This window comes from Natator depressus, chromosome 1, assembly GCF_965152275.1.
Source record: "Natator depressus isolate rNatDep1 chromosome 1, rNatDep2.hap1, whole genome shotgun sequence".
Taxonomy (NCBI): domain Eukaryota; kingdom Metazoa; phylum Chordata; order Testudines; family Cheloniidae; genus Natator; species Natator depressus.
In genome coordinates this window covers 197,667,449-197,680,212 of record NC_134234.1, presented here as the reverse complement: position 1 = coordinate 197,680,212, position 12,764 = coordinate 197,667,449, and the positions used below count along the sequence as shown (strand labels likewise).

Here is a 12,764-nt window from a genome sequence, read left to right as displayed (position 1 = left end):
GCATGCTATGACACAGTTTCCCATCTATCTGCAGGAATTCGAGATGGACCACAGAATCCGTGAGGAGATGGATAGGCAGACAGCACAGAGAATCCAACTAGTGCAGAAAGAGTTGGCCTGGGATCAGGAGAAGCACCGCATTGGGCTACAGAAATTGCAGAGTCGGTAAGGACTAGCTTTCTTTCACCCTCCTCCACCTTGAGATCTTTCATTAACTAAGTTCCATCTGCCTTGAGGAACAAGAAAGGAACATCTTCATAGAACTAAAGTGTATCTATGTCCTGTTTGTGACTATATTCTCATTTGGTCTGAAACATACACAAGTTAGGCAAGCACTGAAATGCAAATCAGGTTATTACTGAATCAGGACTGTGCTATCCACCTCCGTGGCATCAGAGCCAGGTTTTGGGGGAACAGCTCTGTTTGAGTTTCAGCCAGTGACATTTGCTGGGGTTCTAGAAGTGCTGGTGGAACTTTGAGGAATAAACTGTGTAGTGAACCCATGTCCTTCATGTGTGGTGAAGTGCAGCTGGGGACAAACTGAGCTTGCTATGGAAGAGATGGTCTTTGTCTCTTTTTAGGAGGGCAGTGTACCAGCATTATTTAAGAACAGATTGTTTGACCACTGCTCAATAAACCATCTCCTGATGTGAGGAATCTCACCAATTAAAACCCTATTGGGAATCTCCCTTTTGTGGGGAAGAATGCTGTAGTGATGCAATTCTGTTGATTCCTGGACTCCTCAGATTTCCTTGACCCTGTCCAGTCCAGTTTTAGGCCTGAGTTTGATATAGAGATTGCTCTGCTAGGTGATTTTTCTGGTGTTAGACACAGATCAGCTATCTATGTTGGTTCAACTAAATCTGTCAGATGCCTTAGACACCATTTTGGTGGATGAGGTATTATTGACATAGAATCATAGAATATCAGGGTTGGAAGGGACCTCAGGAGGTCATCTAGTTCAACCCCCTGCTCAAAGCAGGGCCAATCTCCCATTTTTGTCCCAGATCCCTAAATGGCCCCCTCAAGGATTGAACTCACAACCCTGGGTTTAGAAGGCCAATGCTCAAACCACTGAGCTATTCCTCCCTGCCCACTCTTGAGTGGCTCCATTTCTAGATTTCGTGATGTCAGTGGACAGTACTTCTGTCATAGCACTGATACCTGTTGTTTTATGTTTGCAGATACTATGATTGTATAATATGTTTAATTAGTATAATACATTGTTTAAGCCTTTTGGGGGCAGCAATATGGGCTAGAAGGAAAATACTTCATAGGCTGCTACTGCAGAAATCAGACAATAATGAATGTTATCTCTATTTTGTTTCCTTAGGTTTCGGGACACATTGGAATTTGACACAGTGGTCGTTCATGCTATAGGAAGTAATCATCAAATTTCCACATATAGGCTCCTGGCAATCTCCGAGAGGTACTACAAAGCCAGAAAACAAAGTCAAAGAGGGAAAAGGAGAACAAGCAAATTAGCAAAAGAAGCAGAGCAAAGGCGAGAAAGCCAGAAAGAGACAAGTAAGACATATGCAAAGGCCTAAATGCTGCTATTCTGTTTACCATAATGTGCTTTCCATCCTTCATCTCACCTTGTTTATTTTTGTGAGCTTGAGTGGAAGAGACTGCAGTATATCACATCACTTTTAAGCAAAGAAACTTGGCAACAGAAGCTGGTCACAGAGTTATCTTCATGTTCTGTTTCAGTCACCACATTGCATTCTCAGTCAACAGTTCCCCTCTGCCATTTAGAACCAGATGTTTTCCGCATTCTAGTCAAAGTTGGCAAAAACCCATCAACCCAAAGGGGACACAAGGTTGCACAGTTTTTTTCACTGATTGATAATATGGCATGAGCGAAGGACCATTGACTGCAGCTATGCTGATTTTTACCAGCTGAGGAGCTGGCCCAGTGTGGCTTACAGTAGCCTTGACTTGCTTTTAGGTCACATAAAAATACCTAATGCTTACACACCCACTTCATTCTTTTTAGGTCAGGCTGCTGGAGTTACTGAAGAGGAGATGGAAGCTGACAAGCTGAAGAAAAGGCCCCAGCTGCAAGGTGCTATAGGACGTTTTGGTGGAAACCGACTTGAAGAAGTTAGAAAAATTATGGAGAAAGCGGACAGGGCCAAAGCTAAGATTATGCAAAGAAGGAAGGAGTGGGATGAACTGTAAGTCCTGAATCACAAACTGCATCTTTCCACTGGCCTGCCTTTGTCTGTGGTCAAATAATTGTACTTAGCTCTTATATGCCACTGTTATATTTTTGTATAATTCCCTATTATTCTAAGGGGGCAATTTAAAAACTAATTAGCTCCAAATGTCAGTTATGGACAGCAGGTGCCCTTGAATCTCAAGTGAACCTTAGAATTTTTTGTGCTGGCTGCTACGGCTCCTCTTTTAAAGCAATGTCAATGAGGAGGACTAAATGACACAATCAGCGACCAGATAGGTTGCTCAAACAGGTGGGAAGGTGATGGAAAAGGAAGCAGGGAGTACTTGTTGGAGGTGTCCAATTCCATCTTGGCTTGGGGCCACCAAGACTTCTGGGTCAGCCCTTGATTAAACCCTTGAGCAGCGATAGTGTGGGTGAGCCACTTGCACTAACATCATAAACATTATGTTAGCATGTGTGTACGTACAGGTCACACTGTCCCTTCCCTTTCCCTGCTGGTTCTGCTCTTAAAATGGAAAATGACAAGAGTCTTTCAAAATGCACGGAAAACAGGAATCTCTTCAAACTTAATGTGTAGCTTACTGGCATGAATGGAGCCAGCAATGGAGGCAGAAAGATAGTGCAACGAGTTGGAAAGTCTTGAAGTCAATGAGAATTTGACTGGATAAGAACTGTACAATCAGGCCCTGTACTCTATGCTGCAGCCAAGCAGAACTTTGCGAACCACTTCTCTGAGAAAGTCAGCAGCATGTGCTATGCACATCAGTTGAATTAGTCATGTAACTCCTATCCCCTCTCCTGCCCCTACCCTTTCCTTGGGCCTTAACATGGCTTAAGGTATTGAATCAGAGGAGGCACTACAGATGGTGGTGCCGTCTCCTCTTCATTGGGTGTTTTGTCAGCTGAAATCAGCTTTATAGAATGCTGTCTGCTGCTCACTGCTATACAAGGGTCTTCTCCGAGCCCAGAGCCTCATTCAAGGGTCTTATTTGAATCTGTCCTTAATGGCAGAGCTACATCATGTATTTGTTTAGTTTTTAAAAATCACATCTTCCTATGCATGTTTGTTTTTCTCTTTAAAACTGAAGGAGACATTCGTCCCCAGGTATGGATTACTTTCTGACATTCCTGCTAAACACATAGATAAACTCTTCCAAACAACTGATATTTCCTTCTAAGTAGTGCTTAGTCTTCCACTGACACCGACCTCTCCTACCAAGCCTTGTTGCACAAAGCAGGCATTATCAATGGGTAAGGTAAGCACAGAGGTGGGAGATTTGTGCAGCCTTAGAATTTCTGCTTGGTTTTGGTGTTTGGCAGATACAAGAGCAAACCCAGTGACAACTATGAGAACCCCAAGGATGTTCAGGACATCAAAGAGGCTCAGGAAAACATGGGGGATTTCAAACTGAAGACAGCCACAAACTACAAGATCCCGGAGCACATGCGTATGAACGCAGAGAAGAAGAAAATGCAGCTTAGGTCGTTAGAGGTGGCGGTATGTAAATGGATTCCCCTTTTTGGAAAAAAATGTTATCTAGAAAATGAGCAATTGCAAAATGTTTTGAAAGTGACCGGGTGGAGGACTACTGAAGACAGACCATGTGTGGTCAATTTTAACTGCACATTGGTGGTCATTTTGCCAAGCTTTTGTATTTCATCTAGCCCAAGGTTACATCAATTCATACCCATTAGAATAATCCTCAAATGGCCCTCATTGACCAAGCAGATATATTAATTTTTCCCCACCCTTTAATAGAAACATCAATCTTTTGCATAATTCCAAAAACACTACCATGCAGAGGTTAATAAACTTTCTCCAGAAACTCAGTGACCTAACTCCCTCCCCCACCATGTTGCACCATTATAAAAGCAGAATTAACAGTTCTTCTTTATGTGGCATCTGCATATTGACATTTGTGGGATTAGTGCCTCCTGGCATGGAGCTGTGGAATCTTTCTAGTAAGCATGGTCCATTAGGGCTATTCACCCCTCCCATCCTTGTGGAAAATTCTGAGGGTATAAAAGGGGGTGTGGCCCCACCTGCCCTTCAGTTCCTTTTAACTGCTGAAGGTGCAGCGAGCATGGAGCACATGCAGTGTCCTCAAGGCTTTCCTCATTGGTTTCTTTCCTTTTCTTCTGCCCTTTGGGGGCTTTTTCATTTTAATTAATTAGACTGGCAGTTAGTCAAAACATGCTTCTTAAGTTAAAAGAACCAAGAAAAAACAGTACCTGTCAGGCCTTGGAATTGTCTGTGTGGCCTACAGGGACAGGAAGGCTTCCTCACATGCCCCTGCTGATGGGGGAAACTCTGCAGACCCAGTCGACTAAGTCTGGTAATGTGTAAGTCCAGCATCAATTTTATACGTCTGCTAGCCTAAGTGGCTCTGTGACCTCTTTAAGTGGCATCCATCTCCCTGATCTTTTCCCAGTGAGTGAGCCTGATGCGGAGGACCCTATATTCCTCCAGGCTGAGCTAATTTGGCACTTAGGTCCTCAGACTGTCAATGTGATCCTGCAGTCCCTGGGTCCTATTGGAGCCAAGGTTCCAGAACTATCAGTGCACCATCAAGATTCTTGGGTCCCCCCTCGTTTGACTGAATTTATTGCTGAGGTTCAGATATAATTGATGTAGTGCCACAGTTTCTGCATTCTTCTGGATCAACTGAATTCAGCGCTGGCATCCTGGCATCATCACTATGTTGCTGAGGTTCCCAGGTCCTTTCAGGTCAATCTAGTTGAGCACCAAGGTTCTAACACCATGGACATCAATAGATTCATCCCAGTTAACCAAAAAAAGTGCTTAGGATCCAGTATCATGGATCCTGGTGAACCACTTGATGATGTAGTCTGGTGCCCACTGTACATGGCATTTATGTTCTCCCCTCTGGGTCATCTGAGGCTGGTGCTAAGCACTGTTAGCTGGTGTACTGCATGCCTGAAGTGGTCAAGCACCAGTATAAGAGGTGTTAGATCTCTGGATCCTTCTGGGTTGACCAGGTCTAGTGCTGAGGATCCAGCGCAATTGACACTGGTGAGCCACTTGCTTTAAGTGGCTTGGTATACAATGTATCTGGCGCTAAGGTCAACCTTAGTTGAAGTGATTTTGTACCCAACTCAAGTGGCTTAGGATACATGGATCCAACTGAGCCAATATAGCTTGGTGGCAAGGATCGAGCACCATTTCCTTGGGTAAGCCACTTGTCAAAGTAGATTAGTACCCAGGGTCAGCAATACCCAGATCTCCAGGATAATCAGATGAGGCTCTGGCATTCTTTGTGTGGGAATTCCTCCAGATAAAATCAGTAGAACAGTCCATGTTTCCAGGCTGGGGTTCTGAGTAGTACCTCAAACTCCCTTTATTGGGTCCTGACCCCTTCCTTTGGGTTCCCTAACCGAGATGTCCTAGAGTGCAGAGACATTCTCTGTACTCTGAAACCTTGGAAACGCCTTCCCAGGCCCAGACGGAGATAGCTCTGGTACCTACTGAGTCTCATTCAGTGCTACACCACTATTGTCTCTGAAAATAACTAAGACTTCTAATCTGGTGCTGATGCTCTGACTTTGAAAATGTCCAAGGTTGTTATTGACTCAACTGCACATTAACATCCTCCAAACTTCAGGGAAGCAATACGGAGAGAGAGAGAGAGAGAGAGAGAGAGAAATTTTGGCAGCCACTCCTGGAATCACCCTGCCTTGGCACCAAAGGTCTTGGTTATAATCAGATTGGGCCCTTTGGTGCCACTTGTAGTCTTATGCTTTAGTCCTGGAACCTATTCTGCTGCAGTGTTAGGAAGATTTTGGGTTTTCATCCTCTGGTGGATTTAGCAGGTAACTTTGTTTCAGGCACAGATGCCTAAAATTGTTTTAAATGTACCTGAACCTGAGTGCTCATGTAGTGAGGATGCCCGTGGGAAAACTTAATTTGTTAATCTCTCTAATCTCTGATGAGTGGGAATATACAGAAGCCACTCAAAGAAGAAAGGAGGTTGCTTACCTGTAACAATTGTTCTTTGAGAGTGGTGCCTCTGCATGTTTACATTCCCTGTCCACCTAACCCTCTTCTCAGATCAAGCACTCTGAAATTAGGGAAGAAACCAAGAGCAGCAGAACCAGGACAGTGGTGGGGGCTAGTTCCCCTGCAACTGAAATATTGTGGGAGCTGATTTATGTTTCTGCCTCTGCAGAAACATAGATTAGCATTTTGTAAACTGTGCAGCTGCTCAGGCTGTGTGGGGCTCTGCAGCTGCTGGGGGCGGAGATGAGACCAGTACCAAGAGAGACTGGAACAGCTGTTGTGGCACCTGGGATCAGGTGCGGAAGCATGTAGAAATGGGGTGATAGGACCAGGCCCAGGCCCAGGAGCAGTTATTGCTGGTGAGAGAGAGACCCCAATTTCATCCTTCTGTTCTGCTGTCCCCACACTTTGCCCACACCCCGCCCCCATTCAACGTGAACTTCTGCCGCCTCTGGAAGGAACTGAAGTGTGGTTGGGGCCCCACTCCTCCTTTGATGCCCACGGAATCTTCTGCACGGGAAAGAGTGTGAGTGGCCCCAACAGATCCTGCTCACTAGAAAGATTCCACAATCTAGTACCAGGAGGTGCTAATCCCATAAGTGTGACTATGCAGAGGTGACACACTTGAAGAACAACAGTTACTGATAAGTAACCTCTCTATATCTATTGTGTTAAGCATTTAAACCCTTCAGGATTGTTTAAGTTAGACAAACCACTGGTCAGTGTCCTGTGTCAGAGAAGATTTTATGCTGTAGAAGTGTCCTTGGCAAGTCACACTAAAATTCCTCCTCTTTGCAGGTCCATGAAAAGAAATTGACCATGAACAAATGGATCATCTCCCTTAGGGACCTCAAGGTGGCTGTTATTGAAGAGATCATCTGCCTGGTCCAAGAACTGAAATCCATAAAATCAGCCTTGGATGCATCTGAACAACTTCCTATTCCCCCGATCCCTCAGTTACACCTGGAGGAGACTCCAGAAAAAAAATTCCAGTATGACAATAATATTCTCTTGAAGTTCAAACAAGAGGAGGAGAACAAGCAAAGGCTCTCTGAGCAGGTGGAAGAGAATGCATCATTTACAGTGTTTGGGGGAAAGTTCCTTCATGCACCTTCTCTAAAAGAAATAGACTCCTCCTCAAGAGCCTCAAGTGTGAGATCAATGAGAATAGGATCCTCAGTCATCCCAGTGCAACCAAAGGTTTTTGAGATTGAAAAGTCAGAGCCAACGGAGATGGAACTGGAAATTTTAAAACGGGAGAAGATCAGAAACATTTACCTTCAGGAGACCTTGATCAAGAGGGTAGGAGAATAAAAGGGAACTTTTCAAGTTTTCAGGGGACTGCCCCTACCATGCCCAAAACAAAGCCAGTTCACAGACCTCTCTTTACATCTGTCCCACTGATGCTGTGGCATCTTTTGGCTTTTGCATTGATTGCCTTCTGGAAGTCCAGGAGAGTCCACTAGAACAAACTGTGGAGCTGGTGCATTAAACTTCAGAGAGAGCACTAGAACACCATTGTGGGTATTACCTTGCCTCTGAAAGAAAACCCGTGATTAATCTAGTTTTGGCAGGTATTGATGCTGAAACTGTTGTACCTGCCCAAGGAAGAAGTTGGCAGATATTCTGCAAGAGGGTGGATGAGGTGGAGGTCAGTAACATGAGTCTACTGCTGCAGCAGGCAGGAGATTAAATGAAAGTGTAGGCCAGCATAGAAAAGTGATTAATTGGAGATTAATTGGGGATGATGGGAGGCATCGAAACATCTGTGGAATTTCTGGTGATTCTTATATTTGCTCCTTGGATATCAAAAACATTCCCAGGGATTAATGTTGTTATCCTGAATACCAAAGTAACTCATAATAAATGTTGCTGGCAAGTTGTTGGTTTAACAGGCAGGAGATTTTTCTTTTTTGCTCCCGTCTCTTGCCTTGCATATTTAGATTCACTTCGTGATTTTTGTCCCCACTCCACTTCTGCCCCTTCCCACATTCCAGATCAATGAACTGGTGATCACCTTTGATGCTGAGCTCCACCTCCTGCGGCACCAGAAGCTGAAGCTGGACACGCAGATGAAGTGTGCTGACCTACGTCACATCACGTGGTTTGAGGAGCTGCTTCTCCTTAAGAACTTTGAGAAACATGAGGACACTCTCCAGGAGCGTGTCAACAGCCTCACCAATGAGGTGGAAGAGATGCAAGTATGTAGGATACGCATCTGATTTGTTACTACTGCAACTGGTGGGCCTGGAAATAAACATCCCAAAAAGAGGCGGGAATGTCATTCTACTGTCCTTATGCACCAGCCAACTTCTTAGTGCTGAATTCTAAGAAACATTTGGTGATAATATAAGGGCAGTCCTTTTAATTTAAATATGGATTCTTCTTTCCCTTCATGCTTGTATTTTTATAAACCATTGGAAGTGTGAAATTAAAATCTATAGCCTACCTTAAAATATGCAGTTCTCCTTTGGAAGGTGACTGTAAAAATAGCATCATGGGGCTCCACCTTTATTGCATCTCAGTGACGCCAGATCAGATTTGCTTTCTTTACAAATATAAAGGTGATTTTGCAAACTCCAAGGCCTACTAACTCATCCTGGATCTGAGATTCAAACTGGGATCTTTCTGGCTCATGCATCTTCAGTAACAGATTCTTCAGGCCAAATTCTGCCCAGGGTTACATCTGTGTCACCCTTTCCTTTTTCAAATGGGTAACACAAGTGTAACTTCACAGAGAATTTGCCTCTGCACTTGGAACTTGGTTAACAGTGAAGAATTGAAGTCAGTGGAACCATGTTCTTTAAGTTAAACAGATGCTTATGTGCTTTGCTAGACTGGGGCCCAGATTAGGGAAGAAGAAAAAAAAAAGTGAATCAAATTTCAAGCCTACCAATTTCAACAAGTCTGTCTGTCTCTCTCTCTCTTTAGACAGATAAATTGCTCTTAATTCAACAACTGAAATGCATAAATTATAACAATTAGCATTTATATAGTAGATTTCACTATAAAGTGGGTCAGTATCATTATCCTCATTTTACTGATGATGAAACTGAAGCACAGAGAAGGGAAGTGACTTGTCCAGCATCACACAGCAAGTGATTGGCAGAGAATTGGGAATAGAAAGCAGAGAGCCCGACCACCAATCCCTTTCTCACTACTAGGAATTGCTGCCTTTACATATATGCTAAAAAGATCTAACAGGTGCTGACAACAGTGTAAAAGGCTAATGCTTCACAGCTCTCTATCAGTCTAATGTACTGAGTTGTTTTACATTTGTGGGGGGGGGGTTGTTTTTGTTTTTTTAGTGGAAATTAGACAACTACCTCTCACAGATGGAGGATAAAAAATATGAGATTGCAAAGCTTCAGGAACGCGAGAAGGCACTTTATGCCACTTTCCAAGCATCCCTTGGAGAGAACAACAAATTTGCCAGCTTCCTCACTAAGGTCCTGAAGAAGAAGATCAAGCGTGTTAAGAAGAAAGATGTGGAAGGAGACAGAGGTTGGATACATTGTTTCTCTAGGGTTATGTATTTGTTTACACAATTCAGCCTTGTAATGTAGAGATGGCACTGAACTGTGTCCCAAAACTTGGCTGAAGCCCTGGGCAGATATGAGGCTTTAACCTGGTTCCAGGTCATAAACAAAACATATGATTAGGTCCAATCTATATTACAAGACCAAACTGTTCTGTAACCATCATGAGGGATAATAGTGTTGTAACCACATCCCTTGCACAATTGTATGTGTAATGTCAAAAGATCTTAAAAGTTGGTTCCTTCAAATCAGTGTTGAGGCATGTAGGTGTTGAGTGGAAAAAGGGAGTTTTATACAGCTGCTGCCTATGCTGTACCTGTGGACAGCTGTCAGTCTGGCATCTGTGTACACTAAATTTCCCTTTCAATCTATCCGTTGACTAATGAGTAATCATTAGGGTCGCCAATTGTGGTTGGATGTATTCCTGGAGGTTTCATCACATGACAGCCTTTAATTAAAGATTAATTTTTAATTCCTGGAGACTCCAGGACAATCCTGGAGGGTCGGCAACCCTAGTAATCGTAGACCCAACCTGTAATCATCCATTAGTCAATTAATAGATCAATTCCAAGAACTCAGTGTATTGGATTTTTCTCAGCAGATAGGTTCTGAACTGTTTAATACTAGACAGTACTATTGATCTGAAATATTTCTTCTTTATCTTTGATTTGGCATTTGGTTTCTAGGAGGTGATCATGTACAGTATGAACTGGCAGCAAATGTAGGCAATAACAACACACAGTTCACCTTTTTAGTTAGTTAATTTCCTCAGCAGAATGGTAACCCACACGATGACTGAACCCCAAGGTTTCAATTCAGAATAACTATAATACATTAAAAAAAGGATATATACATTAAGGAATGCAAAAAAGAAAGAAAGAAGGTACCTTTATTTAACTGTGCATGTACCAATATCTGTTATTTCCTTTCCCCACTTCTTTGTCCTGTGGATTCATTGAATTAGTGGAAGGGACTGAAGGTGGTTGGGCCCACATGTCCCTTTGCTAACCTCTTTCAGAACATTTGAATTGTTGGGGGATGTGTTCACTCAGACTCAATGGGCACTGTTCTCCCATCTCATAAGTAGGGATCTGCAAAAATAACATACCAGAAGAACACCTATTGCTGTAAGTGACCTTTCCATGCCAGGTATGAACTTTAAAAATAAAACTGTTTGAGTCACTGATCTGAGTGAAAAGAAACCAACCTGACATTTCTTACAACAGAATACTTTTTTCTTTCTGTCTTCTGATAGCTCAAAAATAACCAGCCAAATGACATTTTACCAGTTTCCCAAAAATTCACCCATGGGTTGTGTACAAGTATAAGAAAATTCAGTCCAAAGAGTCATTTTACAAAAGGTTTTAAGCAGCCTTAAATAGTTTATAAGAATGAAAATCCATCTTCATCTATAATTCTAGGGTCCCTACTGTAACTCTATAATACAAGATACTGTCACCTTTCCCTTGCCTGATACCTGCTGTGTGTAAATGCCAGCATGAATTAACTTCCGCTGAGTGCTTTTAACTCAGTATACATTTCTTTAATAGGACAACTTTTTGTACAGGTAGTATACTGTATATAAATGAGAGATACTGTACCAGTCTGGGCTTATGCTAGTGAGATCAATGTATCTAACAGGGAAACTAGAATCCTTGAGCAGGAGCCAGTCACCATTTTGTCTTGTTCAAAATATATAATCACCACTTTTCTGGGAAACTAGCTCTTTCCAGTTACTCTGAAGGGTTTATTTGCTGTGTCATTCTTAGATTACAAACTCTTCCGGGCCTGGAATGGATCTGAAGCCCTGATCCTGAAATTGGCAGTGTCTGGGTGGACTGCTGAGCCTTTGTGACTTCAACAGGGCTTTGTGCAGGTGCAGCAATTTGGCCACATGCTGTCAGTTGCAGGACTATGGTCTCAGTACTTGGTAAAGCACTGTTTCCATCGGTGGTGCTCTTTAAATGATGTATTTGGCTTTTAAAAGCCAGTAGTATGGTATTGCTCATTAGGGCTCCGTTGGTGTGCTGTACAGCCAGCAGGCCTGTCACAGATTGAACCAGGATTTTCTGAGTGCTAACAATACTGCTTTCCTTTCCCAGATGAAGAGGAGGATAGTGATGAAGAGAGTGATGATGAGTCTAGCTTGGAGAGCGATGAAGAAGATTCAGGATCTGAAGATGAAGTCTTCGATGACTCTGTTTGCCCAAAGAGTAAGTGAGGCATTTTGGTGCTCTCTACTTGTTTAGCTTTATGGGTAACACTGTGAATTTAAATTCAAAAACAGGATTTTTTTCTTAGGTTTAATAATATTATTATGGCCCAGACTCTTCTCCTCCATTGTTGAGTAGCACCTTGGTCCTTAAGTAATCTCAGTGATGCAGATGGGACCACTGTGGAGAAGAGTACTACTCAATGTGAGTAAGGATGACAGAATCTGGCCTGTGTGTTAAATAGCAATTGGTTATTTGTAAAGAGTAGCAATTATTTGCAATAGATAAACATAGATAAACATTTCAGTATTCCCTTGCTTCATCAACCTATAATAACTGCAGTGCAATGACATATAGCCTGGGGGACCTCAATTACCATCTCTGGGGAGAAGGTAAGTGGAGGAAAAATCTAATTTTTAAAAATCTAAAAGGGAACTAACTTTAAACAAGATCTGGTGAGAGCCAGTGGAGCTGCATTGGTATTTGTTTCCAACTTTTTATTTGTGAAAAAAGGAACAAAAAACTCAATACTGTAGGTTTCTTTTTCAAAATATTATGTACCTGTAGCCAACACTGAAATACTTATGGATGGGGGACAAGGTACCAGGAGATCTGGGTTCTCTTGCCATCTCTGCCACTGACTCAGTGAGAGACCCTAGGTAGTAGACACTCAGTGAGAGTCTTTTCCCCTCTGTAGTATAATACTTATTGCACAGGAGTGTGGTGATGATCATCATGCACAAGTCAGCTAAACGTACAACACAAAGTGCAACGAATTAATTGTTGAGTGAAGGACTATTTGCCGTTCC

At 42.7% G+C, this 12,764-nt stretch overlaps 1 protein-coding gene across 9 annotated transcripts in view; it reads left to right on the top strand.

Moving 5' to 3' along the window:
* CFAP44 (cilia and flagella associated protein 44) overlaps window positions 1-12,764 on the top strand; it is an 80,675-nt gene that overhangs the window by 57,621 nt on the left and 10,290 nt on the right. For all 9 annotated transcript variants that reach the window (XR_012642150.1, XM_074974037.1, XM_074974055.1 and 6 more), the window contains 8 exons: window positions 35-165; window positions 1,334-1,527; window positions 2,000-2,180; window positions 3,506-3,683; window positions 7,002-7,505; window positions 8,201-8,404; window positions 9,512-9,707; window positions 11,845-11,955. Coding sequence is in view for 8 of the 9 variants with exons in the window: in XM_074974037.1 (XP_074830138.1) it covers window positions 35-165; window positions 1,334-1,527; window positions 2,000-2,180; window positions 3,506-3,683; window positions 7,002-7,505; window positions 8,201-8,404; window positions 9,512-9,707; window positions 11,845-11,955 (1,699 nt within the window). In the remaining variant the exon portion in view is untranslated. The remainder of the gene's footprint in view (window positions 1-34; window positions 166-1,333; window positions 1,528-1,999; window positions 2,181-3,505; window positions 3,684-7,001; window positions 7,506-8,200; window positions 8,405-9,511; window positions 9,708-11,844; window positions 11,956-12,764) is intronic.